The sequence below is a fragment of the Lepus europaeus genome, chromosome 8, assembly GCF_033115175.1.
Source record: "Lepus europaeus isolate LE1 chromosome 8, mLepTim1.pri, whole genome shotgun sequence".
Lineage (NCBI taxonomy): Eukaryota > Metazoa > Chordata > Mammalia > Lagomorpha > Leporidae > Lepus > Lepus europaeus.
Window position 1 is genome coordinate 12208938 of NC_084834.1, and position 12836 is coordinate 12221773.

The 12836-nt window shown below is 66.6% G+C and overlaps 2 protein-coding genes across 2 annotated transcripts; both read left to right on the top strand.

Moving 5' to 3' along the window:
* Nucleotides 1-3788: 3788 nt before the first annotated feature.
* Nucleotides 3789-6887, top strand: REEP4 (receptor accessory protein 4). The gene is made up of 8 exons (XM_062199022.1): nt 3789-3966; nt 4713-4785; nt 5210-5286; nt 5372-5492; nt 5579-5692; nt 5986-6127; nt 6236-6390; nt 6480-6887. Exons 1-8 carry the CDS (start codon nt 3935-3937, stop codon nt 6543-6545), a joined length of 780 nt encoding a protein of 259 aa, XP_062055006.1. The 5' UTR covers nt 3789-3934; the 3' UTR covers nt 6546-6887.
* A 5560-nt stretch (nt 6888-12447) lies between these two features.
* Nucleotides 12448-12778, top strand: HRURF (HR upstream open reading frame). Its single transcript, XM_062199023.1, has one exon. The coding sequence runs from the start codon at nt 12591-12593 to the stop codon at nt 12693-12695; it is 105 nt and encodes a 34-aa protein (XP_062055007.1). The 5' UTR covers nt 12448-12590; the 3' UTR covers nt 12696-12778.
* The last annotated feature ends 58 nt before the right edge of the window (nt 12779-12836 follow it).

Below are 12836 nucleotides of genomic sequence, written 5' to 3' on the forward strand. Positions count from 1 at the left end.
ATGGGGAAATGATAACCCCTCAGGCAGGGGATGCTCCGCTGGGTGACCTGGGGCAGGTCACTTTCCCTCTCTGGGCCCCCAGGGACCCTTTCTGTTTTCAGGTGTCATTTGCCATCTGGCAAGCACCTGTGAGCAGTGCTGCACCGGGGAAGGAGGCTCGAGGTGACAGCCCGGGGGCCACACTGTTCACATGCTGTGCAGTGGCTGGCACACTGCGCTCTGGGGTCTAGCTTGTGAGCATGTGGACTTGGGCTTGGCCCCTTCACTTCATGTGAGATCTCAAAGCAGGTCAGCCAAGCCTCAGCTTCTCCTTATGCAAAGCAGATAACAAAACCCATTTTCTGGAGTCCTGATTCTACCAGGTCACTAGCTCCTGACACTTAGCCTACGTGGGTCTCAGTTTCTCCACCTATGAGATGGGTATAATAATGAGATCTACTGGACAGCAATATTCATCACAAGATTTAAGGGCGTTGAATACATAGCCATATATGGGAGCCCCTTAGGATAGTGTGCCTGGCACGTAATGTGACTCCCGTTGGTCCACGGGAAGCTAGGAGGTGCAGAGGCACGCAGAGAGGGCAGCTTTGTGGGAGTGGACAGGGGAGCGGCCAGCTGCGGGCAGGGGGCTCCTCGCCCCTCCCCAGTCTCAGGGCCTGCGAGCTTTATGGCCTCTCTGGCCTCAGACGCCAGCCAGCCTGCCCCGAACCACTCCTCGTGAGCAGGTGTCTGCTCTGGGTCGCTGCCTCCTTCTACCTCGCTCGTGTGCTCTCGGCTTCGCAGGCACCCCTCAGTCTTCCCATCCTGGGAACTGGGCTCAGCCTCAGCCTGCAGCACCGGAACCCATACAGGTGCAGGTTCAAATCCCAGCTGCTCCACTTCCGATCCAGCTCTCTGCTGTGGCCTGGGAAAGCAGCAGAAGATGGCCCAAGTCCTTGGGCCCCTGCACCCGTGTGGGGTACCTGGAAGAAGCTCTTGGCTCCTGGCTTCAGATTGGCACAGCTCTGGCCATTATAGCCTTCTGGAGAGTGAACCGGCAGATGGAAGACCTCTCTCTCTGTCTCCCTCTCTCTTTCTGTAGCCCTACCTCTCAAACAAAATGAATAAAAAATAAAATCTTAAAAGAGCAGTGATAACAGGCCCCCAGCCTGTGTGTGAGAAAGGTTGCCAGGGACAGTGGGCTGAGTGTCCCAGACATGTTGGCATGTGCTGTCCCGGGGAGAGAGAAAACACCAGGAGCTCCTCCAGTGGCTGGGAGGCTCCGTCTCTCCCTTGGCCTCTGAATGCCCAGCTTGGGCCTGGCTGCCTTGGTCACCTGCCCTGGAGCTCGTCCCTGTGTCCAGAGAGCTGCTTAGCAACCCTGTGGAACCAAGCCACTGTGTCAACAGCTCAAGGGCAAAGGCCACCCCACTGCCCAGGAGGAGGTGACAGTCCCCAGTCCCCGGCAGCCAGCCTCACGCTGTTCCATGCTGAGCCCCTTAGACTTCCGCGGGCACCAGCACAGGGAACGGGGGGCCTCTGTGTGAGGCACTGTCCCAGCCGGGAGGGCTCAGGGTGGGCACAGGTGAGCTGCCTTCAGCAGAGGGGGTCAGGGGAGGTCTGTGATGCTGAGGTCAAGAGCAGGTTCCAGAAGGCAGCCATGGGGGAGGAGGCTCAAGGCTCCCGGGCACAGCCACCCCCAGGTCCCGGAGCTGGTGCCCTTGGCCAGCGACACAGCCCCCCTCCCCCGGACACACGAAGATGCACAAGGCTGGGGCCTTCCCCAGGGGCTCCGCAGCCCCCACCTTTCTTGTCCCTCCAGGACGGGGGCGGGGGTCCGGGGCCGGTTTCACTGCTGGCTCTCACCCCAAGCACTACCATAAAATTGATGCTAATAAGTAGGAGCGTGTAATCACGGGTGTTTATCTCTCCCCAGGACGCCTCCTCCGCAGGGCTCCCATCAGGACTAAGCCATCTTCTGCGAGGATGCTCTTGTAAAAAGTCCCCACGGCCCCTGGGGCCGCCCCCACAGCCCCGAGGCAGCTCAGAGCAGCTTGGCTCCCACCCTCGCCTCAGCGCACCACGGGGAGCGGGGACAGTGTTCCCCTGGCGTTCAGAGGGAGCAACCGAGGCAGGAACATGCCGGAGGGCCCGGGGTTCAAGTCCCGGCTCCTCTGCATCCAATCCAGCTCCCTGCTAATGCCCACTCTGGGCGGTGAGCAGGCGGTGGCTCAAGTACTCGGCCCCCCTGCCACCCACGTGGGAGACCAGACTGAGTTCCTGGCTCCTGGTTTCAGTCTGGCCTGGCCACGGCTGTTGTAGGCATCTGGGGAGTGAATCCACAGATGGAAGATATCTCTCCGTTTCTCTGGCTTTTAAATACAATGAAAATGATTTTTTTTTTAAAACTAAAATACAAAAGTTCCTGGAAAATGGAGTCGCAAGCTAACACAGTGGGCGTTTGGCTTGGCTATTAAGATGCTGATTGGGACATCCCAGTCTATACCAGAGCACCTGCGCTAGCTCTGGCTCCTGATTCACACACTGGGAGGCAGCAGGTAACTGTTCAAGTAATTGGGTTCCTGCGCCCACAGGGAGACCTGGGTTGAATTTCCAGGTTGCAGGTGCACCCCTGGCCATTGTGGGCATTTGAGGAGTGAACCAGCAGAGAGCAGCTCTCCTTGTCTGCTGGGTATTTTCCGGGAGCTTTATGAACACCACGCCTACACCTTCCCCCAGGCAATGTTTCCGGTCCACGTCCCCCAGCTCTGGGGCTCCCTCAATCCCTACTGCTGAGCCATCATGGCTGGCAGCAGCAATGAACTCCACAGGGTGAACTTTGTACAAACCCCTGTTGCTCACTGGCTGGGGCACCTCCTAATGGAAAGATTTCTTAAAAAGATGTGTTTTATTGATTTGAAAAGCAGAGTGACAGAGAAGAGAGAGAATCTTCCATCTGCTGGCTCACTCTCCAAATGGCCAAGCGTGGGGGACAGGGAGCTCGGGACAGGCTGAAGCCAGGCTCCAGGTCTCCCACGTGGATGCAGGGACCCAAGCACTTGGTCCATCTCTCGCTGCCTACCCAGGCGCATTAGCAGGGAGCTGGATTGGAAGTGGCTTCCAAGTGGATTGAATTGAGTAGCCGAGACTCAAAACGGGGCAGGATCGGTGGCTTAACCGGCTTTGACACATGCCAGGCCGGGCGCACCCCACAACTGCTACTGCTTACCTCCCGGGGTACTGACAGGGCAGGCCTGGCGGGGAAGGTGTGGGGGAGCTGGGGGCTCACCGCTACTCTCTGGAATCACCAGTCAGCCCGGGGGTGGCAGGAGGGAACCCCCAAATCGCCTTGAGTCCCTCGGCTTCGCCCCTTCCCCCTCGGTCAGCCCAGCACCCTGGGGTGGTAATGGACACTCAGAGGAGCCTTCTCCCAGCAGGTGCCCGAGGGTCCCGGGGGGACCCCCCCCACTCCTCAGACGCCGATTCCGTCCTGTTTTACAGGGGAGGGGAACGAGGCGAGAGGGAAACACTCGGAGAGAAGCCGGCCCGCCACAGCACTTCTTCCCGCCCGACTGCCCGCGGTCCGTTGCGGCTTCCGTCCCGTGCACCTGTCCTCCCAGGCAGGCGTCGCCCCGAGGCGCGCGGCCCCTTTAAGGGGCGGGCCTCGCGCAGGCGCGCGCCCCGCCCCTTCGGCCGCACTGCGCCTGCGCCGCCCGCCGGTGCGCTGGGGTTGGGCAGCGCCCAGCGCCGAGCAACTTTCAAGTGAGTCGCAGGCTCCGCCCCCGCAGGCCGAGCCGGTGGCCGGTGGCCGGCGCGGTGGGGCCGTGGAGACCCGCAGGCGAGCAGGCTGCGACGCGCCGGCCCCGGACTCCCCGCCGCCGGGCGACCCCGCACCTGCGCTGACCGGCGCGGCCCCCACGTGGGCGTGTCCCGGGGCGCCGCCCTCCCCGCCAGCATGGTGTCCTGGATGATCTGCCGCCTGGTGGTGTGAGTACGGCCGCCCCAAGACCCCCTCCGCGTCCCCAGGCGCCGCCCGGGGTGTGGTGGGCCGGGGGCCCTGCGCGCCTCCCACCTGCCGCGAGGGGAACGGCCCTGCGGGCAGCCCGCGCGCTCGGCCCCGTCCTGGGCTGCTGGCGACCCCTCCCCCCCGGCCCTGCAGACAGGTGCGTGGGCCGGGGGCCTGGTGGTGGGCCGGGGGCCCTGCGCGCCTCCCACCTGCCACGAGGGGAACGGCCCTGCGGGCAGCCCGCGAACGCTCGGCCCCGTCCTGGGCTGCTGGCGACCCCTCCTCCCCGGCCCTGCAGACAGGTGTGTGGGCCAAGGGCTGCAGGCGGGCACGGCCCCTTGGCGAACGCCCGGTGATATGGCACGTTGTGGGCGGGGGAAGCCAGGTGCTTGCCTCCCAGGTGAGCGAGTCACGTGACTCAGCCTCCTGGCTGCGAGGTGTTCGCGCATCCCTGGCTGGTGGCCCCGGGCCCGCTTGCATGGCCGTGGGAGCCTGTTGGGTGGCTGTGTCCTGGCTCCGTCGTGCACCCATGGGCCACCGGTGCAGGCCCGGGCAGGCCGGGGCTGTTTGTAAACAGCGGGGTGGGGAGGTGGCCTCCAGGACACTGACTCAGGCACCTCGGGTTGTGCAAGCCAAGCGGGAAAAACAGGGCCGGCGCTGGCACCCGGCACCCCCTCCGAGCAGGGCGGGGTGGGGCCCCTCACCCACCCCGTGCCTCTTCTTCCAGGCTGGTGTTTGGAATGCTGTACCCTGCCTATGCGTCCTACAAAGCCGTGAAGACCAAGAACATTCGTGAATATGTGAGTGGGGCAGGGGCTGAGCTGGCCACCCCTCCTCCGGGGCGGGGGGCAGTGACCCAAGTGCACCTGCAGAGACCAGGCCCGGCCACGTGGCCGTGGTGCAGGGGAGAGGGTGCACCCACCACAGGGCTCCCGTGGGCGAGGTGTGTGAGGGCTGAGCTGGCCGCCCCTCCTCCGGGGCGGGGGGCAGTGACCCAAGTGCACCTGCAGAGACCAGGCCCTGGCCACGTGGCCGTGGTGCAGGGGAGAGGGTGCCGCCCACCGCCGGGGCTCCTGTGGGCGAAGCCGGCCGGGGGTGTGTGCAGGGCTGAGCAGCACCGGGGAGTGCAGCAATGTAGCAGGGCGGGCTCTGTGGAATCTGGGCTGGGCCAGACAGGGCCAGGCCTCGCTGGCCACTGACCCCCACCTGCCCGCCTGCCCACAGGTCCGCTGGATGATGTACTGGATCGTCTTTGCCATCTTCATGGCGGCCGAGACCTTCACCGACGTCTTCATCTCCTGGTGCGGGCGTGGGGTGTCTGCGGGGCAGGGGTGGCCCACAGGCCATGCGCACCTCCCGGCTCACCTGTGCCCCCGCCCCCACCAGGTTCCCATTCTACTACGAGATCAAGATGGCCTTTGTGCTGTGGCTGCTGTCGCCCTACACCAGGGGAGCCAGCCTGCTCTACCGCAAGTTTGTTCACCCGTCCCTGTCCCGCCACGAGAAGGTGCCTGCCCCTGCCCCGGGGACCCCCTCAGGGTCGGCAGAGGCCGAGGCAGTTGCCTGAACCGCCCTGGTCGCCCGGGTCCACAGGAGATCGACACATACATCGTGCAGGCCAAGGAGCGCAGCTACGAGACGGTGCTCAGCTTCGGGAAGAGGGGCCTCAACATTGCAGCCTCGGCCGCCGTGCAGGCCGCTGCCAAGGTGCCCTGGGCGGCCCCACCCCAGCAGGATGTGCAGACCCTCCCCGCCCCGCCCCCTGCCCCCCACCCTGAGCAGGATGTGCAGACCCCCCCACCCCCACCCCCTGCCCCCCACCCTGAGCAGGATGTGCAGACCCCCCTACCCCGCCATGCTGAGCAGGAGTGACCCCGACCTAAGGTTGCCAAGTTGCTGCGAGTGGGTCTGCTCACAGGCACATGCACCAGTGGGTAGGGGGCGGGCAGCCCCGGCTGGCTCCGCCCCCTGAGTCCCCTCCCTGGCTCCCGCCCGCACAGAGCCAGGGCGCGCTGGCCGGCCGGCTGCGGAGCTTCTCCATGCAGGATCTGCGCAGCATCCCGGACGCTGACGCCCCGGCCCCCGGCTACCAGGACCCCCTCTACCTGGAGGAGCAGGTTCCCTGCAGGAGGCCACCCATTGGTGAGTGGGCAGAGGGACCCCGAGAGCCGTGGCCTCCCCCATGGCTGGCTGCTGGAAACCCGGCGTCAATGCCCGGCCTGGCCTCCCCCGGGCCTGCTCTCCCCACAGGGTACCGGGCCGGGGGCCTGCAGGACAGCGACACAGATGACGAATGTTGGTCGGACACGGAGGTCGCCTCCAAGCCACCTGCCCGGCCCAGAGAGAAGCCGCTGAGCCGCAGCCAGAGCCTGCGGGTGGTGAAGAGGAAGCCACCCACACGGGAGGTCGGTGGAGGAGGGTGTGGGGAGGGGGAGGGGGCTCTGCCAGCCCTGCCAGCCCTCCCTCTCACGGGGTGCCTGCTTCCCCCCCTCAGGCCACCTCACGCTCCCTGAAGGTTCGGACGAGGAAAAAGACGGTGCCCTCTGACATGGACAGCTAGGGTCAGCAGAGGCTGGCCCGCTCTTGCCTTGTGCCCTGCAGGGCACCTGTGCCAGCCACCTGCTGGCTGAGAGCTGCTGGTGCCGCAGGCCCTGCGTCAGGGCCCCCACACTGTACCAAAGCAGGCTGGCCCACGATCCTATTTATTGCCTCCCCCTGGGTGTGGGACCAGGACCCTCTCTGACCAAAGCTGCCCCCAGCTGCCTTCGTTCATTCCTTGCGTGTGCTTGACAGCCTTTGTCCCAAGGCCTGGTGTGCGTGGTGAGTCCCGGCTGTGTGGTGTGTGTCGGCGAGTGAGGTCAGGCTTGTGAGTGTTTTGATAAATAAATACAGAAAGACCTTGTGTTTTCTCCCGATGGGTCTCCCACGCCTCCAATCACACACTCAGCTGAGCAGCCTGCGGCTGGCCCGGCACAGCCTGGGGTTTGGAATGCGGGTGGACACAGGGCCATGGACAGCGGCCACGCGGTGTGCTCCCAGGGAGCACCAGGAACACTTGGGGCGGCCGTCTGAAGGGGAGTCGCAGTCTGAGAAGCCTCCAGTTAGGAGGGGATGGGGACTGGGCCTGACCTGTGGGGGTGTGGGAGTAGGCCCTGCAGGGAGGGGTGGCAGGGGAAGCCGGCAGGTGCCTCCTGGGACGCTGGGTTCTGTTACCCGGAAGGGTAGCAGTGCCTTCTGAGGAGTGGCCACAAGAGGGCAGCAGCTGCTGCGCTCTGTTCTGCCCTCAGATCCCAGGTCAAGGAGGGCGGTGCTGGGAGACTGGCCAGAGCCCCGCCCTGCCGGGCCTGGCTGCTGGCTGGCTGCAGGAACCATGCAGAATCCGGCGTGGCCTCCATTGGCCCTCCCTGCTGTTTGTGGTCACTGGTCCTCGGCCTGCGCCATCCACAGAGCCTCCCCTGCCCTCCCCCCCCGGGAGCCAGGCTCCTTGCCTGGGCTGGCTGCGTGCCCTCCCCGCCTGCCTGCAAGCTCTGGGCCCAGCCAGCGCTGGCTCTGCCCCCGCCACCCTTGGACTCCGCTGGGCTGCACGCCGTGCCCGGGACTGCTCTTCCTTCCTGCTCTGGGTTAAGCAAAGAAGCGGAGGAGAATGAGAGGAAGGCAGACAAGGTGGCAACCCCGGAGGCCTGGGGGAGCACGGATTAACTCCTGGCGTGGGGATTATCCGGGCTTTACTTGGAGGTGGCACCTGACCTGCTGGCGCACTGGCGCTCGGCCGCGTCCTGTCGTGGCCGTCTCTGGGGTCCGCGGGGCTGTCTCCGCGTCACGTTCATGTTCTCAAAGTTTATCATCATCAAGCATCCGCCAGGCCAGGGACGAGTCAACACTGTAGGGAGGCGGGGACTAGTAATGGCTGCCCTGAGCCCCTGCCCTGTCCAAGGGGCACAGAGGACACAAGTGATTTGCCCGAGGTACAGCTAGTGAGAGAGAACGAGGCTTTGAACCAGGCCGTCTGGCTCAAGTCTGCACTTAATCACTGTGCAGGCAGGACCAAAGACAACAAGGTGTTTCTTGCCTGGGAGGCAAAGAGCAGGAGACTAACGTGTACGGTACATCTGTGAAATCCTCCCAACAAGCCAGGCAGGTTGAGGCCGTACCCATTTTACAGATGGAAAACTGAGGCTCGGGGAGAGCTGCAGGAACTTGTCCACAGGCGCTCGGCCCCGAGCTCCAGGGACGCCACCTCCTGCTGGAAGTCAGCCCGGGAGGTGGAATGGCAGCGTCTGCCCAGCGGAATTAAAGGCGGAGCGTGTGCTGCCCGGGTCAAGTGCAGCTCACATGCAGAAGGGAGAGCTGAGGTGAGGCCTGGGCTGTGGGCGGGAGGGGGACTTCCTCCCCCCTTGTTGCTAGGAAGGCGGTGCTGAGCAGGCAGCGAGGGCCCCTTGCTGGGTTGGTGGTGCCCCCGTGTTCTCCACTGGGGTCTAGGGGTTCCGGGGCTGGGCCTGCTCTCCCTCCTCCCCGCCCAGCTCTCACACAGACACCGCCTCCCTGCGCCCCCCGGGGAGCCCTCTGCCATCCCCCGGCTTCCTGCAGCCTTGCATCCAGAGGGCACACCACCCCGGGTCTGGCAGGGACCTCTGTGGGTCAGGCCTTGTACTCTCTCCCCGACCCCAGGGGTCTCCCTCACCGTTCTGTCCCCGCCTGGAACACACGGTCTCCCCAAAGGGTGATTGATTGGTGGGTAATGGCGTGTGAGTAGCTCTGCTCACCCCCCGATTTCTGTGCTGGTTACCTGGTCCAACTCCACAGCGAGACCAGCCTTTTGCTGTTTGCTGGTAGAAGCGACCGTGCTGTGTGCCTTGCGCTCTGTGGCCTGCACCACCCGGGCCCGCCCGAGCCTGAAAAGTGCCCTGGGTTTGGTGAATGGCTGACTGCCGTTGTCCAAGTTCCAGGCCGTCCGAGGCCAGAGGGGAAGGAGCGACCACAAGTCCAAGGGCTCCATGGGGCATTTCTGGCCAAGCGGACATGTGACCCCGAGGCTGGGGTGCCGGGGCTTCCCTCTGAGCCGGTCCGGCCCCTAACTTCTACCCAGCTGTCCCGATGGGGCCCCCGTACTCCAGCTGGGTGGGGGGCTGAGGCCAGCGAGTCCAGCCCCTGCAGAGCCACACACCGGGTCCCCTGCAGCCACCCCTGCCCACCTGGCCTGCCCTTGGCTCGGGCCCCTCCCAGGTGTCTCATCCACCTCCTTGTGCTTCCGGGTCTGGGGCTCCTGGGCGTCCAGCCTCTGGCCTCCGGGTCATGGCCCACACTGGCCCGCGTGGCTGTATTTTTAGCTGCCACTCGCAGCAACCTGATGAGGCCTCCGGTTCCAGCAGAGCCTTGGCGGGGCCTGGGCCTGGGCCCCGCTCCTGCCCACCTCCAGGGGGGCCGAGGTGATCACTCAGGGCTCTGAGCCCCCTCCCCCCACCCAGCCTCAGGGACTGGGGGTGCCCAACAGTTGGGGAGGGGCGGCACACAGGGGCAGGAAGGAGGGCTGGCTGCCGCTAGGGTACCAAGGGAGGGTCCCTGGCCTTGGGCAGAGGGGAGAGGGCTTTCTTTCCCGGGTGAGAGGGGAGGGCTCCAGACAGGAATTGGGTCAAGGATGTGGGTAGGTGGGTGTGTGTGTGGGGGGTGGCCTAGGCCACAGAGCTCCCTCCTGGCTCCCAGAGCATCTCCACACTTCCCTGCCCCCGCCCCTCCCCCAGGTCCTGGGAGAATCCCCCCGGGACTCCCCCTCCCCCGGGGTGGGGGCAGGGTGGGGGGGAGGCCAGACTCAGCTGTCTGGAGCATGGAGGGGCTGGGGAAGCAGGGCTAGGTGCCCAGACGGCCGCGTGTGTGGGAGGGAATGTCCTCAGATGCCCTCAACCCGGCAGTCCCCGCTCTGACGTGGGTGCCCCCCCCTCCCCGCACGGATTAGTGGCAGCTTTGGCCTGGCTCTCCGGGGCTCCTTTCCCCCGCCCCGCCTGCCGCCCACCCCCGGGCAGGGGGCTGCTCACCCGCCCGAGGGGCACAGGGCTGGCCCAGGTAAGGGGCTCTGGGGATGGCGAGTGTTCCTGCCGCCGCGGCGCCTGTCAGCGCGTGCGGAGTGCGGAGTGCGTGTCAGCAGGAGCGCGTGTCAGCGCGTGAGGGGCCGGGGTCGGTGCGAGCTGGGGCTGTGGCGCCAGCTGGCTTGCTTTTGTGCACGCATCTGGCATGGTGTCGGGCGCGCCGTGTGGCTTCTCTGTGCGTGTGTCTTCTGTGTGTCTCAGCTCAGCTCCAGCCTCGAGCCCGGAACAACCCTGACAAGGGCCTGGGCTGGGCAGCAGGATGGGGAGCCGGTGAGGGGGCGGGAGGAGGGGGTCTGCCCCCCGCCCCAGCCCTAGCCCCAGCCCCACGAGCCCGGGCCCCTTCAGGAGCCTGCCCTGGGAGCCCAGGTCCAGTCCAAGGACTCAAGCCAACAGGGGACATGGGGAGGGGGAGGTACTGTCCCAATTCCCCTGGGACAATCCCCAACCCCTGGAGGATAATGGCAGCCAGCCCTCGGGCCTCTGGACAGCCCTCTCTCCTACCCTGGCCTCTTCCAGGCTCCAGACTCCAGGAATGCCTGCCCCCCAACCCCGACAGACTCTCCCACAGCTCTGGCTCCCGAAGAGGGAGGCCAGAGGACACGGGGTGGGGCGGGGGACCCCAGGCTCACCCCTGCCCGCAGTCTCACCCTAGGAGCCCATCTGGGAATGGGAGGCCAGGCCTAGGGACCTCGGGCTTCCAGTTCATGTTAGCCTCGCCACCATCTGTCCATCAGTCGCCCCCCCCCCCCCCCCCGCACTCTTAGGCCCCCGGCACCCCAGGGGAGCTTGGGAGGAAGGGAGTGTTAGTAAACAACCCTGCCAGGCTGCCCTGCACAGAACCTGCCTCTGACAGTAGCCAAGGGTGGGGGTGGGGGCTCCACGCCAACGCGTGCCATGTCCCTCGTCGGAGGCCAGCCCCTGCAGACCACCCTGCCCCCTCCCGGGGCCCCTCCTGCACTGCCCTAACTACTCCAGCCTCCAGGGAGCGGGGCTCTGGGGTTCTTCACCGCTCTCCTCTCCAGGCACGGGGCTGTGACCTGGGACCAGGCTGGAAGCCTCCAGAGCTCATCCCCGGGGGGCCAGATGGGGGGGTTGGTGGTGGGGACACTCCTGTCCCCCCCGGGGCGGGGTGAAGGCCACGGAGGATGACTCCCACAGGGAGACTGGGGAGCCGAGGGCCGGGGGTGGGGCAGGGGTACCTGCAGGGAAGGGAAGCGCCCACTGGGCGTGTGGGTTTCTGTGTGTGTCTGAATCTGTTTGTGTCTGCTCTGGAACCACCCCCGCAGAGCAGCCGGGATGCTTCCTCGGGTGGAGGGTGCCTTGCTTGCCCATTTCCTCTCCTACTCGCTGCTCCCTCCCAGGAGCCACTCCCATGGGCTCCTCTCCAGCGCGGCCTGGGAGCCCTAGGAACACTGGGGACAGGGCAGAGCCGCAAGACCCGGGGCTGGGGCGCAGAGGGGGCACTCCTCTGGTCGCATCTCTACTCTGGACACTGGGCCAAGAGGGGGCCCTTAGACCAGGCACCAGCCAGAAAGAGCCCAGGCCCTCCCGCACCTCCTACGCCAGGCGCTTTGGGCTGCTGGGCCCTGGGAAGGGGGTCAGGAGGGGGTCTGGGTGGGGAGCCGCAGAGAGGGAGCTTGGCCAGGTGGGGACCAGGCGCAGCAGACACTGCCGGCTGATGTGCCCAGGTGCCAGAACCAGAGAGGACCCGAAGCCCGCGGCCCAGCAGCCACAGGCTGGCTGACGTGGGTCAAAGTGCCCATCACTGACCCGTGAGAACCCGACTGCCCCTGCCAGCTCTGGCACGGCCCCCTCCCAGCCAACCCCGCCCGAGCACCCCGGGGGGCACTCCGCCCCACCGTGGCCTGGTCCGGCCCCTCCCACCCTTTGCTCCAGTTCCCGGGCTTGGCACCTATAGTGGGGGTGCTGCCCGCCTGCCAGGCTCCGGGGCCGGGCCCACGGGAGGGTGGGGCGGCTGGGAAGCTGGCACGCTGCCCCGGGGGAGCCTCTCTCGGCAGGCGCCCGGGTGCCGCGGGGGGGAGGGGGGAACAAAGGGCTCATTCTCCCCGTGCGCAGCCGGTGGCATCGCCGGGGCGTTGGCGGAAGCCCCCGGGGCTCAGGAGGGGGCAGGCCCAGGCGGGGCCGCCGAATCACGGGCTCCTGTTTCCCGCAGGGTGCTGGAGGAGGAAACCGGCGGGGCAGCTTCCCCACTCTCAGTTGCGCGTCTGGCGATGGCGATCGGAGGTCCTGCTGCGCTCTCCGCCGCGCTGTCCCTCCATTAGCCGCTCCGCGCGGTGCTGCGCCCTCGCTGGTGCCTCTCTCCGGGTCACGGGATCGGCCCTCCCACCGCTCCAGGCACGACCCCCTCCCCCGACCCCTCGGCCTCCCCCCCCCCAACTCGGACACCTCCGACCCGGGGCGCGCGTTCCCCCCGGCCCGGCTCGCTCTCTGCCTCCGGGGGCCTCCCGCTCCCTAGCCCCGGTCCGGTCCTCCCGCGGCGCAGCAGCACGGAGTCTCGGCGTCCCATGGCGCAGCCCACGGCCTCGGCCCAGAAGCTGGTGCGGCCGATCCGCGCCGTGTGCCGCATCCTGCAGATCCCGGAGTCCGACCCCTCCAACCTGCGGCCCTAGAGCGCCCCCGCCGCCCCGGGGGAAGGAGAGCGCGGAGCGCGCTGAGTAGAGCGAGCGGGAGACCTGCGTCTTTGCCCGCCGGCCGGGAGGCCCCGGAGCCGGCCCATGGGGAGCGCGCGCCCGGCGCCGGCCACGACGACC